The 21,364-nt window shown below is 62.1% G+C and overlaps 2 protein-coding genes across 2 annotated transcripts; both read left to right on the top strand.

The window, feature by feature from the left end:
* The first annotated feature begins 1,115 nt into the window (after window positions 1-1,115).
* MRPL12 (mitochondrial ribosomal protein L12) lies at window positions 1,116-4,885 on the top strand. The gene is made up of 5 exons (XM_019465929.2): window positions 1,116-1,263; window positions 1,887-2,073; window positions 2,232-2,315; window positions 4,223-4,357; window positions 4,486-4,885. The coding sequence occupies exons 1-5, from the start codon at window positions 1,190-1,192 to the stop codon at window positions 4,600-4,602; spliced, it is 597 nt and encodes a 198-aa protein (XP_019321474.1). The 5' UTR covers window positions 1,116-1,189; the 3' UTR covers window positions 4,603-4,885.
* Window positions 4,886-8,807: 3,922 nt separating this feature from the next.
* SLC25A10 (solute carrier family 25 member 10) lies at window positions 8,808-16,737 on the top strand. The gene is made up of 11 exons (XM_053893300.1): window positions 8,808-9,364; window positions 11,868-11,987; window positions 12,560-12,674; window positions 12,763-12,811; window positions 13,031-13,072; window positions 13,803-13,846; window positions 14,008-14,078; window positions 14,200-14,292; window positions 14,631-14,708; window positions 15,462-15,518; window positions 15,622-16,737. Exons 1-11 carry the CDS (start codon window positions 9,272-9,274, stop codon window positions 15,721-15,723), a joined length of 864 nt encoding a protein of 287 aa, XP_053749275.1. The 5' UTR covers window positions 8,808-9,271; the 3' UTR covers window positions 15,724-16,737.
* Window positions 16,738-21,364: the final 4,627 nt, after the last annotated feature.

Raw genomic sequence — 21,364 nt, 5'->3', positions numbered from 1 at the left:
GTCTGGAAGAAAATATTTTAAGAATGTAAACTCACAGCCCTTTGCGTCTAGAGTTCAAAACATTTCACACCTTAAATACCAAGTCTCTTAGATGACCCCGGCATGAGCTCTTCTGAGAAAGAATGGACTAGTTTAATAGGTGATCTGAGTGCAGGTCAAAAGCAGGGCCAGGAGAGCAAGAGGTTGAGGCAGAGGACGGCTCTGCTTTCGTGATCTAAAGTGCGGTTCCACGCCTGGCTCTTGGAAAATGAGCTGGAAGAGGAGAGACCCAGGGCCCTCAGGGCAGGTGTTGGCTGAGCGGGGTGGAGCTACAGAGGTCTAAGCAGAAGAGCAGGTGCGGGATGTCTGGGAGCTGGCTGGAAAGGCAGCTGGAGACAGAGCCAGGTGTGCGGCTAGCCCTCCCGTCCAGGGCTCCATCCCTCGACCCTTCAGAGCTCAATCACAACCCTTGGCAACACTGTAAGGGGAGAGCCCCCAACTCAGCTGCCGAGGCGCTCCCGAGGCTACGGGAACCGCGCGGCCGAGAAAGGCAATCCTTCAGAAGGAGGAGGAAACCAAGGAAAAGACTGCCCAAGGGCAGCGGGGGCTCCCCGCACTAGGTGGCTCCTGGCTGCGGGCGGCCAAGGCCCCCAGCACGGACCTGCGGAGAAAGGACACCTGGGATCCCCGTGCCCGCCCCGCGGCGGCGGAAATTCGTTGTCAGCCGCCGCGAGGCTTCCCCAGGTTCTCCCTGGCGGGGAAGGGGCTGGCGGGGCTGCCCGGGGGCCGGGACCGCCTCCCCGAATCGGACGGAGCCTGGCTCCAAGCGGCGGCCTTTTCTGGCCTTGATTCCCCCAGCGAGTAGAGGGCCCCCAGCCGGTCACCGTCCAGCCCCAGGCCCCCGGCCGCCACCAACGACCCTCTACGCCTGCGCGGTTCGCCGCCTAGTGGGTAATCTCGGGAAGGGAGCGCGAGGTGCGGCTAGAGTGTCCTCTCCTACTCGTTTGCCCGGCGGCTTCGTCGGCTAGAGCGTCGGTCCCCAACTCTCTCGCCCGTCGGGCCCGCGCGGCTAGAGCGCCCTCGCGCAGCTCGTATGCTCGGCGGCCTCGGCGGCTAGAGCGTCCTCACGCAGCTCGTATGCTCGGCGGCCCGGGCGGCTAGAGCGTCCTCCTCCTGGGGAGCCGCGTGTGACCTTCCCGCCCGCGGACCGATGCTGCCGGCGGCCGCTCGCCCCTTTTGGGGGCCGTGTCTCAGACGTCAGGGCGCTGCGCTCCGTCTCGCCAGGTACCACGGTCCGCCGAGGGCTGGCGGGGCGGCAGGGTCGGGGCCCTGGGCCGGCAACTGAGGGTGCAGGTTGGGGGCGGTGTCCGCGTGCGGCGGGCGGGATGCCACCCCCGACTCGGTGGGGCCCGGAGGCGGTGCGGGTCGCGGGGGTCCCCACTTGCCGGCCCCCTAACCACGCGTGCTGCGCAGAGTGCTAGGGGTGGTCCCAGATGACCTTGCTCAGGTCCCTGCCACTCTGCGGGCCTCAGTTTCCCCTACAGGCCTAGTGACGTTGGAGGTCTTCCGTCGATGGGCCCGGCGTTGTGCCGTCCGAGGGCCCCAGGTTCTGAAGGCCTTAGTGTAGCAAAATGCCGTCAGGCTACTGCCCTGCTCCCGTGGGTTGATAGAGAGTTTTCCGACACGGGAACTTAACGGTGTGGGTAGTCTGTCTGCAGATAATTGCGTGCATTTCTACGGCTCTTTGAAGTACTTAAGGTAGCTGGGAAATCCCCTTATTTGCGTGGACCCTGGAATCTGAGAACCCTGGGTTGGGACCTAGGAGCTAGAACCGCGCTCTTACCATCAACCTGTCTGGTCTGTGTCACTGGCCTGTGCCAGGCTGACAGCTTTGTTTGGGGGGCTAGGCAACAGGTGCCCCGTGTCTGCGCTGTGCGGCTGATGAGATGCAGCAGCCCTCGAATGGGGGAGGCCCTCGCCGGCGCACCCCTGGATAACGCCCCCAAGGAGTATCCCCCCAAGATCCAGCAGCTGGTCCAGGACATCGCCAGCCTCACGCTCTTGGAGATCTCAGATCTCAACGAGCTTCTGAAGGTACCACAGGCCCCGGCCTGTGTCTTGTTCCTGGTGTATTTGGGGTGTGTAGTAAATCGTCCAGAGTGTGCCCTCTGAATGTGAGGATCGTGCCGGGCTGTGTGTTTATCTTGGGTGTGATGGGCAGCTACTGAGATTGCTCTCTCCCCTCCCTGCAGAAAACCCTGAAGATCCAGGATGTTGGACTCATGCCAATGGGTGGCACAGTGCCTGGTGCTGCCCCTGCTGCAGCAGCCCCAGAGGTGAGCCCAGGCCAGGGTCCTGTGCCGAAAGGCCCCCGTCTTGCCTCGTGTCACATGGCCCGACGCCCAGATTTCTCTCATTGTCCCTTGTCTTGGCCCTGCATCAGTCAGCGCGCCCTGCAGACCTGTGTGTGCTGGCTGTGGGTTCCCCTGCAGCCCTGCCAAGGGTGTGCGGGTCCCTGCCCGCGTGGAGACCATGTTTTCGCGGGGGGAATTGACAATGAGTCAAAGGAGAAGAAAATTTTTGTTGAATAGCAGGACTTGAACTTAAGTGCTACGAGAAAAAAGTAGGGAAGAAGCTGAGGGGAGAGGAGGGTTATGATGTCAAGAAAGGCCCTAAAGCCGAGGAGATGTGAGGATACAGGAGGCAAGCTGCAAGGGGACTGCACGCGAGAGAGCCGTGGGGGCACGTCGGGCTGGAGCGGCGAGGTGGGGAGGCGCTGGACAGGCTGGAGTCTCTGTAAGGAAACAAGCAGACTTGAAGCCACACGTGAATTTGTTTTTTGTTTTCTAGGTTTTTTAGTTTGGTTGGGGGCTGTTGCAATTTTTACAAAAAGTTTCGAAGTTCTATGTGCAACTGCAAATAATGCCCTGTGTATCTGTCTCCAGTCTCGATAATTAGTAAGGTTTTGATATTTAATTCATTTGTCCTTTGAAGCTTAAGGCAAATTTCTTTTTTTTTTTTTTTTGCTTCTTTTTTTTTTTTTCTTAACGTTTATTTATTTTGAGAGACAGAGACAGCACAAGTAGGGGAGGGGCAGAGAGAGAGGGAGACACAGGATCTGAAGCAGGCTCCAGGCTCTGAGCTGTCAGCACAGAGCCCGACGTGAGGCTCAAACCCACAAACCATGAGATCGTGATCTGAACCGAAGTCAGACACTTAACTGACTGAGCCACCCAGGTGCCCCTCGGGGCACATTTCTGATCTGTCCTTTCTTGGTGCGCTCCAGCCCACATCTCTAAGAATGCAGGTACTGACGTAGCCAGGAGCCATTTGTACAACAAACGTAATTAGCGGTGGTTTTCTATCTCAGTCTATTTAGATTTAGCTAATGGTTCCAGACTTTACAACAGTTGGTTTACCCAAATCTATACGAGGTCTGTGAATTGCATTTGGTCATTGGGTGTCTGAAGTCTGGATCACCGTCCGCGGTCTCCTTTCCCTGGCCATCCATCCCCTACCAAGGAGACCAGGTCAGGGGTCCCGTAGAGTGCCCTCCCGGCTCCATATGTGTCTGTGGCTCCCCTGGCATCACATCCACTCCCCCACCTGCCACGAAGTGGTAGCTTTACAGACTCATCATGTTCAGCCTGAACGTTTGGGACAAGGAGAGAGAGTTACTCTGAAGTCTGTCATCTAAACTGGGACACTTCGGGGGGCGAAGGAACACTGTTAATAATAGGGCAGGTGCAAAGCAGGACGGCCTCAGGCTGCCGGGCCGCGTGCCCCCTGCTCTCCGCGGTGCTGTATCTTCACATGTGGTGGGAGAGGCTCTGTCAACCCCAGTCCTCCACTGGTCACCTGGGGACGGTGCAGCTGCAAATTTGTCCATGTGATTTGGGGCTCGCCCGAGGATGGGCCGAGCACTGTTGGTGTCACCCTGACCGGCCACAAGTGACTGTTTTTAAGGGACGAGGGAACCTGAGCGGGGTCGGGGTGGGGGGAGGTGGTTTCAGAACCGCCTCCGGAGAGATGGCAAGGTTTCCAGCGACGGAGCAGGTGTCGCCGAGGAGCACGTGAGGGAGGGGCCCCGGCGCTGACGAGGTGGACCAGTTTGTCCTGAGCCCAGCTGCCCGGCGCGGCCTCCCGCTGGAATGGCGGGCCTTGCTGTGCCATCTTGGCGACTTTGGGGCCACAGGACCGAATGTGCCTGCTTTACCCCATCCTTTCTCTTTCCCTCTCCCAGGAGGCAGAGGAAGACATCCCCAGACAGAAAGAGCGGACTCATTTCACCGTCCGCCTGACAGAGGCAAAGCCCGTGGACAAAGTGAGGCTGATCAAAGAAATCAAGAACTACATCCAGGGCATAAACCTCGTCCAGGTGAGCTCCGCGCTGCACAGCCCTCTGGCTGTTGCCGCTAACGTGCTAACGGTACTCAGACCGGCCCCTCCTACTGCAGGGTTTTTTGGGGCAACATGGGCCCCATTTCTGACTTTGCTCTCTGGCAGGCAAAGAAGCTGGTGGAGTCCCTGCCCCAGGAGATCAAAGCCAATGTCTCCAAGGCCGAGGCGGAGAAGATCAAGGCAGCCCTGGAGGCGGTGGGCGGCACCGTGGTTCTAGAATAGGCCAGCTCTGAGGACTGGTGGACTGGGGTCCCTGGGACCTGACCTGGGGGAGGCCCCCTCCTGCTCCAGCCCTGGCATCCGGGACCCGTGGTGGGAGCGGCTTCAGGGCAGAGCTCTGGCACTGGCTCTGCCATCTCTGCTCCGGGACAGACAAGGGACCTGCTGAGACGGGGGGCAGCTCCTGTGTGAGCACCGGGGAGATGAACTCTGGAACGTACCAGAGGCAACGCGCGCCCCCTGGTGGCCACTGAGAAAAATACATTGTTTGGGCGCCGTGTGTGCAGTGGTGTGTCTGAGTCAGTGGCCAGTGGGCGGTGCGGGCTGGCTTGGAGCTCCTGCCCGCCAGGGAGGCCACCCCGGGGGTGGCAGGGCTCGCTCCCTGCCGGGCACGTGGGGGTCGGCCAGCGTTCCTTGTGTCTTCTCTGTGCAGGGGCCTGACCTCGGAGGTCCGGCAGCAGCTCACGGAGGGGGGGACGGGGGGGGGGGGTTGGGGCAGCACCCAGCTTGCCTGAGTGGTGGCAGCTGCCACGAGGCTGATGTCAGATCGTGACCTGGGAGGTGGGCGTGGGGCACCGGTGCTGGTCTTCGGCAGGAAGCATAGCACTGGCCTACAGACAGGCAGGAGGTGAGGCGTGTACCTGAGAACGGCCAGCCCCCGTGTCCCCTCCCTGGCCATGCTGGAAGAGTGGTCTGCAAGGACAGGGCTGCGGGCCCGGAAGGAGATGTTGCATCTGGGAGTGCCGGGCTCTGGGTACCCTGAGGACAGGTCTGGGGAGCTGGCATGTGCCCAGGTGGTCGTGCCCAGCACCCGGATGCCACCTGTGGGCCCTCCCGGAGGACCCTGCTGGACCTCCTTGTAAGAAGGCTGCTCCCTGACCCAGAGAGCTCCACCGGCCAAACCTGTGGCCCGCACAGTCCCAGGGAGTTAATGATTCACCATCAGGAGGTCTCTGGGCGTGCCTTCCCTCAGCAGAGGTGACTCCTGGGCCACCTGAGGCGGGTATGACCGGTTGGGTATCCTGCTGGCCCAACTGCCCTTCCCAGGGGAAGGGAGGATCTAAAGTCAGGGATAGCCTTCAGCCTCGGCCTTGCACTGGTGGCCCGAGTCTGTGTGTGCTCTGAGCCCCTTTGTCTTTCCAAGGGACTTGTGGGTAATGATTAGGACTCTTCTCCCCTCCCCTCTTCCTGGGATGATGACACCCTCGCTTCGTCCCGGACGTGCTGGGGCTGACTGCTCAAAAGTGCAGTTGACCGTGTGCCTCGGGCCATACTCCTTTTGCTTCCCTGATGCTGAGTGTCACCTGGTGCCCCCCACCTGACCTCACAGTCCCTCATGTCCTGCCCCCACCCCTCCCCACCCCACCCCAGCTGTGGTCTCCACCTGCTGGTGCAGTTGGCCAAGTGTCTCAGACCTGGCAGTAGATGGGGTGTGCCCTGGGTCCCCGGAGGCCACTTGGCCTTGGCCCGTGGGCTCGACACCAGGAGGTAGGTCTGTGCATCCTGCGTTGGCTTGATGTTACTAGCACAGAACCTTGCGAGGTCCCGTCAGATCCTGGTAGGAATCCGCGTACCGCGTCTTCGTCCGGGCTGATGAAATGGTCACAGAGGACACGGCAGGGGGAGCTCTGAAGCTGACCCCTGGCTCCTGCCCGTTCCAGGAACCCTGGTGTCCACCTGGCCCCTGCATGGTGCCATCCTAGCTCCCTAAGCGCCATGCAGGAGCGCTCAGGAACGGACGTCCTCCAGAGACGAGGCCGGCAGCCTTGTTCTCGAGACCTCACCTGACCTCTGCATCTCAGAGCCCCTTGGATTTATGCAGAAGTCTTCATGATCCATTTGAGAATTTGGCTGGGGATCTTTTTGAGTTCCCCCTGGCCTACAGCTTGCAAAGTCCCACCTTTTTCCTTTTTTGGTTGCCAAATGATCCTGCATGGAAGTATTTTCCTTCGTAGTTCTTAGCTAGTGGGCCATCCCACTGCGCCACTGTCGATGTCCTCTGTGATGCCCTGAGGGTGGGAGCCATTGGTGTTGCAGCCCACAGACCGGGCCATCCCCAGGAGGTCTTTAATGGTTCCAGAGAGTTCTCTGGCTAAAGATCAGTGACGCATCTGTCAGGCAATGTTGACACTCTCATCAAAAGCGACATTGCCGCTGTGCTTAATATTTTTCTGCTTCTTTCTGTCTCCGCGGTTCCTTGAGGGCTTTGATGAGCAGGACAGAGGTGGAAGGTACCACTTCGATCTGGGCCTGTCCCGAATGGTCAGCTTCACTGTAACCCCCAGACCCTTCCAGTCACCGGTTGCCTTGGCGATGTCATCACCGCCCTATCTTGGAGACAGGCCAGTAGGGCTGAGCTTCGGGGCCAGGGCAGATGTAGCCCCGACTCCCCCACTGGCGCGCCTCAGGCCCACGATTTTGATTTCGTCTTGCTGGGGGCGGAACTTAGGCGGAAGGGTGGAGGCGGCCGCTGTCGGAGGAACTCGGACTGAGGACTCCTGAAGACAGTAGCACCTTCGCGCCCCTGAGCAGAAAGCCAAAAGCTAGACCCCTTATTTCTTAAGAGGGCGCCCCACACTCCACGCACTTACCATTTTCCAGGATTCCTCCGCGCTTCCAGGGCTTCTCCAGTTCTAGGCGGGGCTTCGCAGATCGCTCGTGCTGTGTCTCATGTTCTGGGCGGCCCACCATCTGCACACAGCAAGCGCTGGCCCCTTGGCCCCTCACCCTCTGGGCTGCCCTGCTCCACGCCACTGACGTGTTTGCTTAGGCAGGAGATGATAACATTGCCCTCGGGTGATCCAGGATTCCAACATCTCGATTTATCCTGAATGAGACCGGTGCAGGGGCAGGTTTTGTGATGGCCTGGGTCTCAGAGAGGGAGTGGGCTCAAAGGTGCTCCTACTTCCCATAGGACCCTGGACAAGGAGGCCCCTCCTCTGCAGCCTACCAGTTCCATCTGGTAGCCCTGTTTTTTTTTTTTTTTTTTTAAACAAAGGGCCAGCTCAGCTGTGAAAGCCATCTCGCTGTTTGGTGACACATTTTCCCATTTCCTTACGGAGCTGTGTCTCGCATCCTCTCTGGTTTCTTTTCTTTCTGTCTCTTTGATGGAATTGTTTCTCCTGATTTAATTGTCAGATTGTTTATTGCTGTTGCATAGAAATACAATTGAATTTTTGTTTAAGTAAGCTCTATGCGCAACGTGGGGCTTGAGCTCACGACCCTGAGATCGAGTCACATGCTCTTCCGCCTGAGCCAGCCAGGCGCCCCCTCTCTGGTTTCTTCTGGAGAATCGCTGCGACCCTTCCGACCCTTCCCTTCCGGCACCGGGTCCCACTGGCCTGTGTTTTCATCCAGATGCAGCTCCCGTCTCTTCTCCACCCCCCCCCCCTTAAGAAAAAGCCGGATGTCTGTGTGGCCGACGCTCCCTCCACCTCCCCAGTCCACACAGCATTTCTGGGCTGTTCACTTCCCCAGATGATGACCTCAGGGTCAGAAGCCTCCTAGCCTTCTGGAAGGCAGTCTCCTTAGTCTTCAGGTGGCCACTTGAAGCAAATAGGTTTGCTGGCCCATCTTACGCCTCTGACCGGCGAGATAACTGCTGGGCGCTCGGAGGCCAGCTGGACTTGTTATTCAGGGTTCTCAGCAGGTGCGGGGAACCCCCGGGTCCATGTGGCCCCAGGGATTCCAATTTCCATCTTGCCCAGCAGGTGTGTCTTTGTCCAGCACTTGCACCTGCTGTTTGCTGGATGGTGAGATGAGAGTGGGAACGTGTGCACAGGTGTGTTTCTCATGGGGACAGGCAGCCAGCCTCCTGATTGCCACTTCCCAGGAGCCTGAACCCCCATGGCTCAGAACTTTGTCCCCTTGTCCTCCTCCGGGATGGCTGCCTGGGGCTGTCTGGTCAGAGCAGACCTGAGGCTGGCCTTGGCTGGGAGCTCCGGAGAGTGGATTGTCTTCTGCCCCTAGTTTTCATGTAATTCGCAGGTTGGCTCCAAGAAGGTTTTGTGCCACCTCTTTTGGGCGCACGTGTCCCAGGGCTGACCCCAGGGCCTGTGTGGCTGCCTTGGGACACAGGGTGCAAGGTCAGGGCCTCGGCTGGGGCGGGGTGTTTGCAGGAGGCCGGGCTCCGGGAGTGGCGGGGACTGGCCGAGCGCCGAGGCCACTCCTCAGCCTTGACCTTCGGAGACCTGCCCCAGGCGTGGGGGTGGCCCTGGGGAAGCCGGAGCAGGGCGGGGGAAGGACGCCCGGTTCTCGGGGAGAGTGGAGCAGCCCACTCAGCAAGCTCCCGGGGGTCCGCGCTGCCGCGCCCGTTCCCCTTCCCTCTCCCGCCGCCTGCGGCACACGGGGAGGCGGCTCGGTGGAGCCCTTTCCGCTGGCCAGCCCGAGCGCGGCCGCTTTAAGGCGCGGGGCCCGCCCCCCCCCCCCCGGCTCGAGGCGGGGTCGCGGTGGCCCCGCCCCCAGAAGTGGTCCCGCCCCCAGGGCCGCGCGGGCGCATTGGCTGCGCGGCGCGCGGGTGGCGAACGGTGCTTTGAACTCGGAGCGGACGGCTACGCGGGCCGGGGTCCGGGACTGGGGTCGGGGTCCGATCGGGGCCTGGGCCTGAGCCGGGGTCTGGGCGGCGCGAACCGGGGCCGGCAGCCGGCGCTCCTGGGCGTCCGCGGCGCGAGCCATGGCGGCCGAGGCGCGCGTGTCGCGCTGGTACTTCGGGGGGCTGGCCTCGTGCGGGGCCGCCTGCTGCACGCACCCGCTGGACCTGCTCAAGGTGAGGTTGGCGCGGGCCGGGCGGGGGCGGGCGACGAGCGCTAACGGGCCGGGGCGGTGGGGGTGGGGGTGGGGGTGGGGCGAGGGGGCCCGCCCAAGCTCTGGGCGCCGACCAGCCTGGCGCTGCGCTGCCCGGGAGGGCCTCGGACTTGTGTCGGCCTTGGCGCCGGGCCTGAGGGGCATCGGTTCACCGCCCCCGCCGGGAGACCCTGCCCACTCCCGGATGGAGGCGCCCCGTTTTCGTAGCTCACGGGCCGCGGTTCCCCCATACTACCTGTGTGACCTTGGGCTAGTCACTTGGCCTCTCTGAGCCAGTTTCCACCCCTCACTTTTGAGCACAGTTCTGCCTGGTTGCAAGTTGAGGGGGTGGTTCTGTGAGGCGCACAGAAGTTGGCATCTAGAGACGAGCCAGGGCTCCAGCACACCCAGGGCCCAGGTGGCCTCCCTGCCTGGTGGGGACCCAGCACACAGTGAGGGAGTGCGGACTGCAGGTGGCTGCTTCCTCCTGGACCGGGTGGGCACCTGGAAGCCAGGGACCCTGCGCCCACGCAGGTCCTGCCCGGGGAGGGTGAGCAAGAGGCATTCATGCCCACTTCACTTCTTGTAGAAAACACGCTTATGAGGCAGTAGGAGACAGAAGTTCTGTTGTCTCCCAGAGCCGGCGGGGGTTGTTTTCTGCCCCTTTCTCCCTGCAAAGAACAAAGAAGAAAGGGCCAGTGATGCAAAGCATAGCCTGCCCAGGAGGCCCTGCCCCGGGGAACCTGGCCTGGGGTCACATGGACCGGTGGGCAAGGGACAGCAGCCCAGCCACTTCCTTCCCTGCCCCCACCCAGAGCAGCCTGATCCCCACACTGACCCTCTGGGAGCGACTGGCACGGGGGCCCTGTTGACCCAAACCTCAGCCTCACTTGCAGCCCGGCCAGGCCCCCACGCTGCGTTCCACCTAAGGTATTTTCCTTCCAGCGACTTTTTTGCTGAATGAAGGAAATTGACTTCTCTGGTAAAAATGCACCCCCTCCCCAGTCAAGGCAGCATTAGCAGATGGGGAGGGGGGCTGAGAAGCTGGTGGCCCCTGGGCTTCTCCTGGGAGAGACCTGCATGGCTCCTAGTAGTCCCCAGGGCCTGAGCGCTGCCAGAAGGAGCAGGGCCAAGTCAAGGCTGCTCTGACCACCAGAGAGAGGGGAGGCAAGATCCCCTCCTTGTGTTTAATTTTGCTTTCCCCATGTCCCCTCCCCCGTCCCCACCGTGGGGCCCTGGAGGGTTAGGCTCTCATCCGATTGTGAGTGGACACAGCTCCCAGGGGCCCTTGGAGCCCTCACAGGCAGCCTACAGTCATTTGTACCTGTCCACAGGCCCCGTGCCTGCCCCCCAGGTGCTGTTTTGCCACAGAATCCTGCAGGGGGAGGAGGTCGAGAGAGGCAGGCAGCCACAGGACCGGGGCCACTGTTGGGCCCCTGCTGGGGAGCAGCAGGCAGTGTGGACAGCCACGGAGGCCAGCCTCAAGGGGAGGCCCTGGCTGAGGCTGTTGCCTCTTGGCCCTGTGGTCACTGGAGAAATTATTTTATAGCTCGCTGATCTCTCCCTTTGCCCCTGTGCCCTGGCTCAGTCCTCAAGGCTGCTTCTCGCCTGGACGAGGGCTGCTTCCTGCATGGCCACGTTGCCCCCAGGCCCAGTGCTCTCTGTCCTATCCAGCTCGGCTGATGTGGCTGTGCTGAGCACGAAGCCCTCTCCACCCCAACCCACCTTTGCCCCACCACCAGAGCCCCTGGGCAGCGACAGAGTGGGAAGGGAAGGGTCCATCCACTGAGCTACTTGGTGCTCACAGCACACCGAGGAAACTGAAGCAGGAGGGTCGGTAACCTGCCCAGCAGGCCCAGCCAGAACATCACTGAGGCTGGACAGACGCCGGGGTGGCCGTGCTCTGGCCCTCCCAGAAGTGTCTTTCCCCTTCTCCCCCGCTGAACTCCCACCACCTCTTCCCAGCCCACCGGGACTGTCTCTGAGTCTCCATGACTCTTGGTCCCTCTTGAGAAGTGGCATAGCTAAGAAACGGGGCCCTGCAGTCAGCTGGTGGGTGTCTGCATGGTGCCTCGGTGTCCTCATCTGTAAAATGGGACTGCCAACCGCCATCCCAGCGGCAGGTGCCATGAGGACTCAGACACATATGTGGAGTATTTCTCTCGGGCCTGGCGGGCTCACGTGTCAGCTGGTATTGTCATTTGTCGATGGAGAGTGTGGGATCGATGAAGAGTGTGGGATCGAGGCTGGGGCCAGGTGTGGGCGTGGCGTCCCATCTCTCCACCCCAGCTGGATGCCCTTAGGACAGCTCTCTGCCTCCTCGTGCCTCAGTTTCCCGTCTCTAAACTGGGGCGCTGGTAATAGTCGGCCCGTGGGGTCTTCATGAGGACGTAAAGCGCTAGATGGTGGGAAAGGGCTCAGAGCAGAGCCGGCCTGGGTGGGCCCTGGGGCAGGGGCCCTGTTCTGAGCAGCCGTGCCCCCGACAGGTACATCTGCAGACGCAGCAGGAGGTGAAGCTGCGCATGACCGGCATGGCGCTGCAGGTGGTGCGCTCCGACGGCGTCCTGGCACTCTACAACGGCCTCAGCGCCTCCCTGTGCAGACAGGTGCCCCTGGGGGCCCCCCTCCCAGGACGCCGGGTGGGCAGGACGCATGGCCGGGGCACTTCCGCCTCCCAGCCAGGGGCTTCCTTAGGTCCTGGCCCCAGAGCCCAGGCAGGTCGAAGGGAAGGCTGGCGCCCCCCAGGCCTGGACTCGGACACAGCCACGCCTCCTCGCCAGGGGTGCCCTGTGGGCCCGGAAGTGGCTTCTCCTCCTCTTCACGGTGGTTGGGAGAAAGGAACCATGGGGCCCAGGGGCGGCAACCCCCAGATGGCACAGGGTGCCGTGGGATCGGGTGTGCTCTGCCTCCTACGGGGCTCAAGACCCTCCTTTACAGGTGGGGAAGCTGAGCCCAGGGAGGGAAAGACAGAGGAAAGGGCAGGACTCTGGACTCCGCCAGCCCCAGATTTGCACATTGTCTCAGCCACTTGCTGACCGTGTGGCTTCGAGAGAGTCCCTATATCCCCATGGCCCATTTGGTGATGACTGTGCACCGGGGGGGGGGAGGCCCGACAGGTGTCACATGCCCAGCAGGGTCCCTCCACCTGCACCCTCTGAGCTGGGCCCCTTTTCCCCAGATGACTTACTCCCTGACTCGGTTTGCCATCTATGAGTCCGTGCGGGACCATGTGACCACGGGCAGCCAGGGACCCCTGCCTTTCTACAAGAAGGTGTTGCTGGGTTCCATCAGCGGTGAGCTGCCAGCTGGGCTGGGCTGGGGTGGGGGGGCATGCGGGCATTGCCAGTCGCCGCATGCTGGCTCTGGGGTCTGTCGCCCCAGGTTGCATCGGAGGCTTCGTGGGGACCCCTGCAGATATGGTCAACGTCAGGTCAGTGTGCCCACCCACCCAGGTCGGGGTCTTCCCTGTCCCCTGACGGGACCGCGGTGTGTTCTGCTCGGAAAGAGCTGCTCACGCCTTGGGGTCCTGGGCGCTGGGGGGGCGGGCTGGGGCGGGCCCAGCTGCTCACTGCCAGGGTGAGCCCTGGAGCCCGCTGACCTCCGTGCGGGGCGTGTGAGGCGCCCCCTGAGCCGGCGCCCCCCGTTCCAGGATGCAGAACGACGTGAAGCTGGAGCCCAGTCAGCGCCGAAAGTGAGTAGCAAGGCCGAGGTCAGCCCCTGGGGCTTCCTGGCGGGTGTGGGGGGCCATGCAGGCGCCAGCGTGGGCCCCAGTGGGCCGTGCTGCCTCTGGCGTCAGCTGGAGTGAGCAGAGGCGGCTGACAGCTTTGGGAAACCCGCACCGGGCACGGCCGTCCTGGGTCAGAAGGCCTCTGGCTGCTTTCTTCGGGGGGGAGTCTGGGATGGTGGCTGGGCTCCCAGGGCCCCCGAGGCCTGGGCCTTGTGCTTGTTCACAGGGAGGATGGTTTAGAAGTTTGAGTCTGGGCCTTCAAACAGGTTTGGAAGCTCGGATTTTTTTTTTTTTTTTTTTAACGGTAAAAATCTTATTTTCCATGAAGTTTAAGTTCCTGTTAACTCCAAGGCTATCTATGGTTTGCTGTCCTAGCTAAGTGCAGACACGGGCTACACTCAGCTGAGCAGTGAAATGGGGCTCCAGGCAAGCCCGTTGTCCTCTCTGTGGCCAGACTGTGAGCCAAGGGAACGGGGTGGAAGGAGTTCAGGCAGGCCCCCTCCTCACCCTCGGCAACAGCAGGCAGACAAAACCAGCCCCAGAGCAAGGGTTTTCTGGTGGTAGTTGGGAGATCTTCAGGCTCCTTTGTCCCCTGACTCCTGTGAGAGCTGCATGGCTCTCCCCAGGGAGGACCCTCCCTCGGGGGCTGGCGGTCAGGGAGAGCCTCACGGCGTCCATTCTGTATCCCTGGCAGCTACGCCCATGCCTTGGATGGCTTGTACCGCGTGGCCCGAGAAGGTAAGAAGAGGGGGTCCAAGGAGGCCGAGGGTGTGGGGAGCGTCGTGCAGGACCTGGGGGGGGGCCTCACCTCCTTCCTCCGGCATGGGGGGCGTGTGCGGGACCTGGGCGGGCCTGAGGGATCGGGCTGGGCTGGGCGCCTCACCTCCTTTCTCCGGCAGAGGGTCTGAAGAAGCTGTTCTCTGGCGCGAGCATGGCGGCCAGTCGCGGGATGTTCGTCACCGTGGGCCAGGTGGGGCTTCTGCTGGCCCTGGGGTTCGGTCAGCCCAGGTGGTGTCACTGTGGGCCCCCATCCGCTTTCCCCAGAGCTGGGGGCCCTCCTCCAGGCCCTGATCGCCCCTGCACGCCCACAGCTGTCCTGCTACGATCAGGCCAAGCAGCTGGTCCTCAGCACCGGGTACCTGGCCGACAACATCTTCACTCACTTTGTCGCCAGCTTCATCGCGGTGAGTGCTGGGTTCGCGGAGGTGGTGGGGGTCCCTCACCAGCCTTGGGAGCTGAGGGTACCCAGGGTGAGGCCCGAGCCCAGAAAGCAGGAGGCTTGGGGCGAGTCTGGGGGTGTCCCTCCGGGTTGTGTGAGTGGGCACCGAGGCCCTGGGGAGGGAGGAGCTCACGGATCCCCTGCTGCCGAAGCCAGGACAGTCCCTGGTTGGTTCCTGGTGTCCCTCGGGATGCATCCGGGGATCCGGGCCGGGGGCTGTGAGGGGAGAGGGAGGGTGCTTGCGCACTCTGCCTGGCAGGCCCGTTGGCGATAAGCGCCCCCACCTCACCCCACCCCACCCAGGGTGGATGTGCCACGGTCCTGTGTCAGCCCCTCGACGTCCTGAAGACCCGCCTGATGAACTCCAAGGGCGAGTACAAGGTGAATGGGGGCTGCAGGCACCACCCCCTCCCGAGTACAGACCCGGGGGCCCAGGGGGTGGCGGGGAGGGAGGGAGTCCCCGTGCTGCCACTTGACGCTCCGTGGCTGGATGAGCCCCGTCCTGGCAGGTGGATGAGGCCCTTCCCTCCGTGACTGTGTCCTCTCAGTTGTCCTCCCTGGCTGGCCCCGGGGCAGCGGTCGGCACTGTGTGTGTTTTTAAAGATTTTATTTTATTTTTTTTGAGTAGGTTCCATGCCCGACATGGGGGTTGATCTCACGACCCTGAGATCAGGAGTCGCAGGCTCTACCCATGGAGCCCGCCAGGCACCCCCTGTATGTGTTTTTAAATCCGATTCCTTGGTGCGTTCACAGAGGCAGCCGGTTCACTGTAGTCCATGAACTTTCGGGAAGTGCCCGGGGCAGACCCACAGCGCACGCCGCGGCTCCCCAGTCATTACGGTGCCCTGCTTCGTGCCTGCCCTGCCGCTGTGAACAGTCCCCCACGCGCTGTGGGGGCCCGGCGGGTCGCCTGCCCTGGCTCTGGTTTTGCTGTGTCAGCAGACGGGGTGGCCGTTCACCCCCCCCAACCCCCGTCCCCCGCACTCGCCTCCAGCTGTCGTTACCTTTGACCGGCCCTGCTCTCTGCACAGGGCCGCTGGCTGGTGCTGAGGGTGGGAGGGGGGTTGATTCGTGCCTTTCAAGCCAAAAGCAGCCTTTCTTTTATTGCTTTGCTTTGTTCTGTGTTTTCTGCAGGGTGTCTTTCACTGCGCTGTAGAGACAGCAAAGCTCGGGCCGCTGGCCTTTTACAAGGTTGGGCAGGGCTGAGGCGGCAGGGCTGGGGCAGGGCTGGGGTGGCAGGGCTGGGGGTCCCTCTGGGGTCTTCTGACTCCCTGCTTCCCCTTTCCCCGCCCAGGGCCTCGTGCCTGCAGGCATCCGCCTCATGCCGCACACCGTGCTCACGTTTGTCTTCCTGGAACAGCTTCGCAAACACTTTGGCCTCAAAGTGCTTTCCTGACGGGGCCAAGGAGTGGGCTGAGCCAGGGCCAGCCCCCAGCGCCAGGCTCTTCCAGGGTCTGGGAGGGCCGTGGGCGAGCGCTGCCCTGAGCCCAGCATCTGCCCCGGCGCGCCCCGGCCTCCCTGGCCCCAGACCCCACCCTGTCCTTTCCCAGCAGGCTCATTCCAGTGACCTTCGCCCCCTCCATCTCCTACCTGCCCGCCCCAGCCTGTCCCCTGCACACTGCTGACTCACTCAGAGGGGAGGTATCCAGGCCCCGGGTCCAGTTTTCTCTCCTCCCTGGGTAGCTGGTTAACACTGGAGGCGGGAAAGCTGGGCTGGGGCTTCTAGGGTCTGGGGTCCCCCGCCCCTTCTCCTTTGGTCCCTGAGGTTTCTTCATTTCATCGAGCAGCCGCCTGGGGCCCTCAACACCATCTTCCAGCAGCTTCCATGGAGGACCTGGGGGGCAGAGTAGTGGGGCGCAGACCCCCTGCAGTGCTTTACCAAATTGTGTGTGTGCACATGCACTTTTATCCGTGGAGAGGGACCACCGCTTTTCCGAAGTTCTCGAAGGCAGCCACGCTCTGGCAGCTCCAGGCCAGTGGGCAGATGGCACCGTGCAGAAACCACGTGCCCAGGAGGGAGGTGACTACATGGCCCGCGGGCGCCAGGTCCAGCCAGCCCCCGGTTGCTTTCACAAGTGGTTTCGCCAGAACCTCAGAGCCAGGAGGTCCTGCTGCCTTCAGGGAGCGTGCGGTGTCGTGCACGGGGTCCGCGCCTCCCCCTGCTCCCTGCACAGCCCCCTCTGCGCAGTGTCCCTCAGGGGCCCTCTCTGTGTGGACGGCAGCTGTCCGCGAGGCCCCCCGCAGCCGAGACCCAGATGTCAGCACCTGGGTTCTGTCCAAGCAGCCTGTCCTCCCGCAAGTGGGCCGGGGCCACGTCCATCTGCCTCCCCAGGACCCCCGGGTACTGCACCCCCACCACAGCAAGGGGTGTTCCGCAGGGACACTAATAAAGGACCGTGAAGTGCTCTGAGTCTGGCCTCCAGGGCAACAGACCCACTCTGCACCCTCCAAGGAGGGGTCTCCAGTGTCCGGGGCGGTGGGGGAGGCGGGGACAAGGCTGAGGGCCCAGGGTGGGAAAGAAGTCCCTGGATACATTGGGGCAGCCTGCGGGCAAAGGAATTGGGGGACACTGGGCTGACAGCAGCCCAAAACTGGGGAAGGAGAGGGAAAGGGTGTGCAAGTTGGAGGTCTGGTCAGCGTTGAGTTTCCGGATCCAAGTTACCATGGACCCCCAGGGTTTCCCCTCTTCAGCAGGCACCTGAGCGCCATGGTTTGAGGGTCCCCTGTTGGGCCGGCCGGCTGCCCTGGGAGCCCCACCCCCCTTTGGCTGTGGGAGGAGCCCCTGGAGTCGGAGTCCTGGGCTCTTGGGCACTGCCCGGTTGTCTGGCAAGCCCAGAAAGGGGCTGGGGAGACCCTGGCTCTCGAAGACTGCAGACTTTCGGGCAGACGGGCTGGGGCAGGAGCTGGTGTGAGTACCACCTGAGGCCTTGAAGTGTTCCAGGACCTGTGGGCGCCGCCCCGGGGGCCACCTGCTCACCAGAGACTGACAGGTGGTCTGCTGGCAGCTCGTCCAGACATAAGGACCTCCGACACCGTCCTGGAGCATTTCGAGTGTATAAAAAATCAGTGGTGAGGGTCGCCCAGCTCTGCAAATGTACTAAAACCCGCTGTATCTTGATAAGCTGTTTCTGCAAAAACAAGCCTGTCCACCCCAGCTACAGGGTAAGCACCCACTGGGCTGTCCGTGACCTTCACGCCCCACCCACCGCGTTATTTGGAAGCAAATCCCAGACTTTGAATCATCTGTAGACAGATACCTTGCACCTGTACCTGTACGTTAGTCTTTCAAAGAATGTGATCGCTGCAGTGGTAATCCACCCAAGATAGAAACTCACGGTCAGTCTTCACTACCCTCAGGTTTCCCGGCTGCCCTGTGCTGGCTGCGTGCAGAGCGGGGTCCCCTCCCTGCCCTTTCTCTGCAGCTCGTCCTGCGGGCTCTTTCCTAAATCCGGCAAGCGATCTGGATCCAGGCCCACTCCTGGGCGAGAGAAGGTGGTGTGGGGTGTGGTTCCTGCCACATCCTTGCCAGGGGTCTCCGGGTCTGGCCACGTTTGGGGGTCAGCACAGGGCAGCCGCGTGCCCTGACACGCACAGAGGAAGCGGGCCGGCCTGGCTGTGTTCGAGGTGCGCTCTGGCCCTGCCCGGCTGTGCGGTGGCCTGGGGCTCACACACGGTTCCCCAGCCCAGGCCACAGCCCCCCCGTGGAGGGGACTAGAACCCACAGCCCAAACAGGAAATCAGGACAGGCAGGGGTGAGTGAATGAGCCGTAGGAAGGCTGAAGGCTGCTGCTTCTCGGACCCCGGCAGCAAGTTTGGGCCACTTGAGGGGCAAGTTCTCGCCTTGAAGCCGCTTGGGCTCACCACAGGATGGTCTGCCTGCCCTACGTGAAGCTGGCATTTCACCAGCTGCCTCCCAGGACCAGGGGGAGGAAGTGCCCTGACTGGTTTGGTAGGGACAGGACAGGTCTGGCAGGGACGTGGCAGGATGCGGAGGAGGGAGGGACGGTACCTTTCCTGGAGCAGAGATGTCCACCCGCCCACCCCGTGGCTTCCCAGGGCGGAGCTTGGGGCGGAAGGGCGCCTGGAAGGCCTGGGCCCCTGGAGCTCTGTGCGGCCTCAGAACCCCGGGCTCCACCTGCGGTCTGGCCCCAAGCCGATTAATTTCACACTTGGGCCTGAGGGCACGTCAGCATTTCCAGGGTCTGCCTCAGCCCTTTTTTTTAAAGAAACACTTTATAATTTACAAAAAGTTACGTGATGGGCATTGCCAATTTCCAGCAAGGGCGCCGAGACCAGTCCTGGGGAGAGGGCAGTCTGTCCACGAGCATCGCGGGGCAGCTGGGTGTCCACGTGCTGAGGCGTGCGGCCGGACCCTCCCCTCGCGCGTCCACAATCTCACCGGCAGTGGGCCTTCCACCCCCGTGTCAGAGCTGACACGGTGACCCTGGCGGGAACCAGCAGGGGCCACGCACCCAGAGCTCGCTCTGGCAGAGGCCGAGACGCATGTGTCCACACAGACCCTTGTGCACAGACGGTCACGGCCGCTCTACACCCACCGAACGTCCACCACCTGGCGGGGGGACCACGTGTGTGTTCGCCTAACGCAGTATTCTTTGGCCATAAAAGAACGAAGTCCAGACGGCCAGGAGAATCCAGCGTGTGCTGCGGGGACACCGGAGGACCCCAGCCCCGGCTGCAAGGCCTGTCTCTCCGTCTGCCCCCCGAGGCCGCCCCCTCCCCCGCCCCCAGCGCAGCACCCGGGGCGGTGGAGGTCAGGTCGCCCTGGACTTTCCCCCATTGCAATAGGGGGGAGCTACCGAGTGATTACTGAGTCAAGCCTCCTGCTTTGGGCCGCGGTTGTCCTGGCCAGTGGACGCTGTCTCGGGGGTGAGGACAGCCAGGCGCAGGTCCACAGCCGCGCACGGAAACGGGGGAAGGTTAGCGCGGCTCCGGCACCAGGACCGCACGCAGAGAGAGGCATTCCGTAGTTTCCCAACTAAAAAGTGGGTTTTAAAAAAGAAAGGGGCACCTGGGTATCTCAGTGGGTGGAGCCTGCGACTCTTGATCTCCGGGTTGTGGGTTCAAGCCCCACGTTGGGTGTAGAGACGGCTTAGAAATAAAATGTCAGGGGTGCCTGGGTGGCTCGGTTGGTTAAGCATCCGATTTTGGCCCAGGTCATGACCTCAGGGTTTGTGAGTTCGAGCCGTCAGCACAGAACCCGCTTCAGATCCTCTGTCCCCCTCTCTGCCCCTTCCCTGCCTGTGCTCTTTCAAAAATAAACATTAATAAGCAAATAAGTAAAACGCCAGAAAGGAAAAAAAAAAAACAAACTTCAAGCAATACACAAAACTACAAAGGGAGCCAAACAGGTAGAAATGTCCCTCCCCACTCTCACATTCCCCAGTAGTAGTGTTGGTAACACAGAAACGGAACCATCTGTTGTAACGGGACCGGAACATATGGGAGCGTTTGTAATGCGATATGGAAACATTAAATAAAGACGTCCATTTCATATCTTGCTTACAAGGGAGATAATTATATTTAACTTTGAAAAGAGGATTTCCTTTCCAAGATTTTACTTTTAAGTAACGTCTACGGCCAACGTGGGGCTCAAACCCACAACCCCGAGACTGAGAGTCACACGCTCTGCCGGCCGAGCCAGCCGGGTGCTCGCAGGAATAAGTGATGGACTAGGGACCCTGAGAGCGGCCACACTGAAGTGGGGGACGGGGACGCGAGGGGGCGTTGGGGGCACGGCCTTGTGACGAACACACTGCCCTCCCCGCCCAGCCCCGCCAGGAACTTTGGATCCCTGCGTGAGGCTGGTGGGCGTTTGGGGCAGTTGGGGACAAGGGCGGAGCCCTGAAACCAGCCCAAAGGAGTGTAGAGGGCAGACTGGCGGGCAGGGAGAGCCTTCTCCGCGACCCCGCCACCCTGGGGCCACCAGCCTCTTCCCGCTCTGCTCCCCCGACCCATTAGTTCCCTCTGTCCGTTTAGGGGTTTTAAGGGACCTTGCACCTCAACACAAACTCCACATCGGGAAGGCTCTTCTTGGGACGGTGCACACACCTCCCTCCGACCAGACCCTCCCCGGAAACACCCCCGCCCGCCTGACCTGGGTACTTTCCCCGCTTCGCTGGGCTGTGACAGAGCAGGGGACAGACAGACACGCCGCGGGGAATCTCCGCTGCTCAGGAAACGGTCCATGAGATGCTAGTTCCCCAAAAATGATGGAAAACAGGGCAAAGTGGAGTCATGTGCCTTTCTCCTCCGGCCCCTCCCCTCCTCTCCCCTCCCCTCCTCTCCCCTCCCCTCCCCACTCTGTCTTCCTCCCTCCTCCTCCCCTTCTCTTCCCCTTCCCCTCCTCCTCCTCCCCCCTCTCCCTCCCTTTGTCTCCTCTCTTTACCCTCCCTTCCTCCCCCTCCCTGCTCCCCTCCCCCTCCCCCTCCCCTCTTCCTTTCCCCTTCTCCCCTTCTCTTCCCTCCCTTCCCCCTCTCCCCCCTCCCCTCTCCTCTTTCTCCTCCCCCTCCCCCCTCCTCCCCTCCCCTTCCCTTTGTCCCCTCTCTCCCTCACTTCCTCCCCCTCCTCCCCTCCCCTTTCCCTGTCTCTTTCTCTCCCTCACCTCCCCTTCCCTTCCTCCTCCTCCCTTTCTCCCCCTCCCCCCTCCTCCCCTGCTCCCCAGGCCACCCAACCACCTGGCACCCAGTGGTCAACCTGTCCTCTGAGACCAGTGGCTGTCCTGCTGGTGCACTAAGCCAGAGGGGTCTGTCCCTGGGCTCAGGCCCACACTCTAGCGACCAGCAGGGCCCCTTCTGAGGGTTGGGCACAAGTGACCCTGGAACTTGCCCCTCCTGTAGTGTGTGTTCTCCAGCAGGAAGCTTGCCTCTGTCCTGTCCTTGAAGGTGCCCCTGGCTCCCCAGCAGCCCCGTCTGGACCCTGCCCCCGGGTCTCCGGGACCCTCACACCTCTGCCCCCTGGGACCTGGACCCAGGGGGACAATCGGCGGGAGGTGCCCCCAGGCCTCTGAAGATCCAGCT

This window comes from Panthera pardus, unplaced genomic scaffold (assembly GCF_024362965.1).
Source record: "Panthera pardus isolate Hobbes unplaced genomic scaffold, ASM2436296v1 HiC_scaffold_3, whole genome shotgun sequence".
NCBI lineage: Eukaryota > Metazoa > Chordata > Mammalia > Carnivora > Felidae > Panthera > Panthera pardus.
The sequence above is the reverse complement of the archived record's forward strand: the minus strand, read 5'-3'. Positions and strand labels throughout refer to the sequence as shown.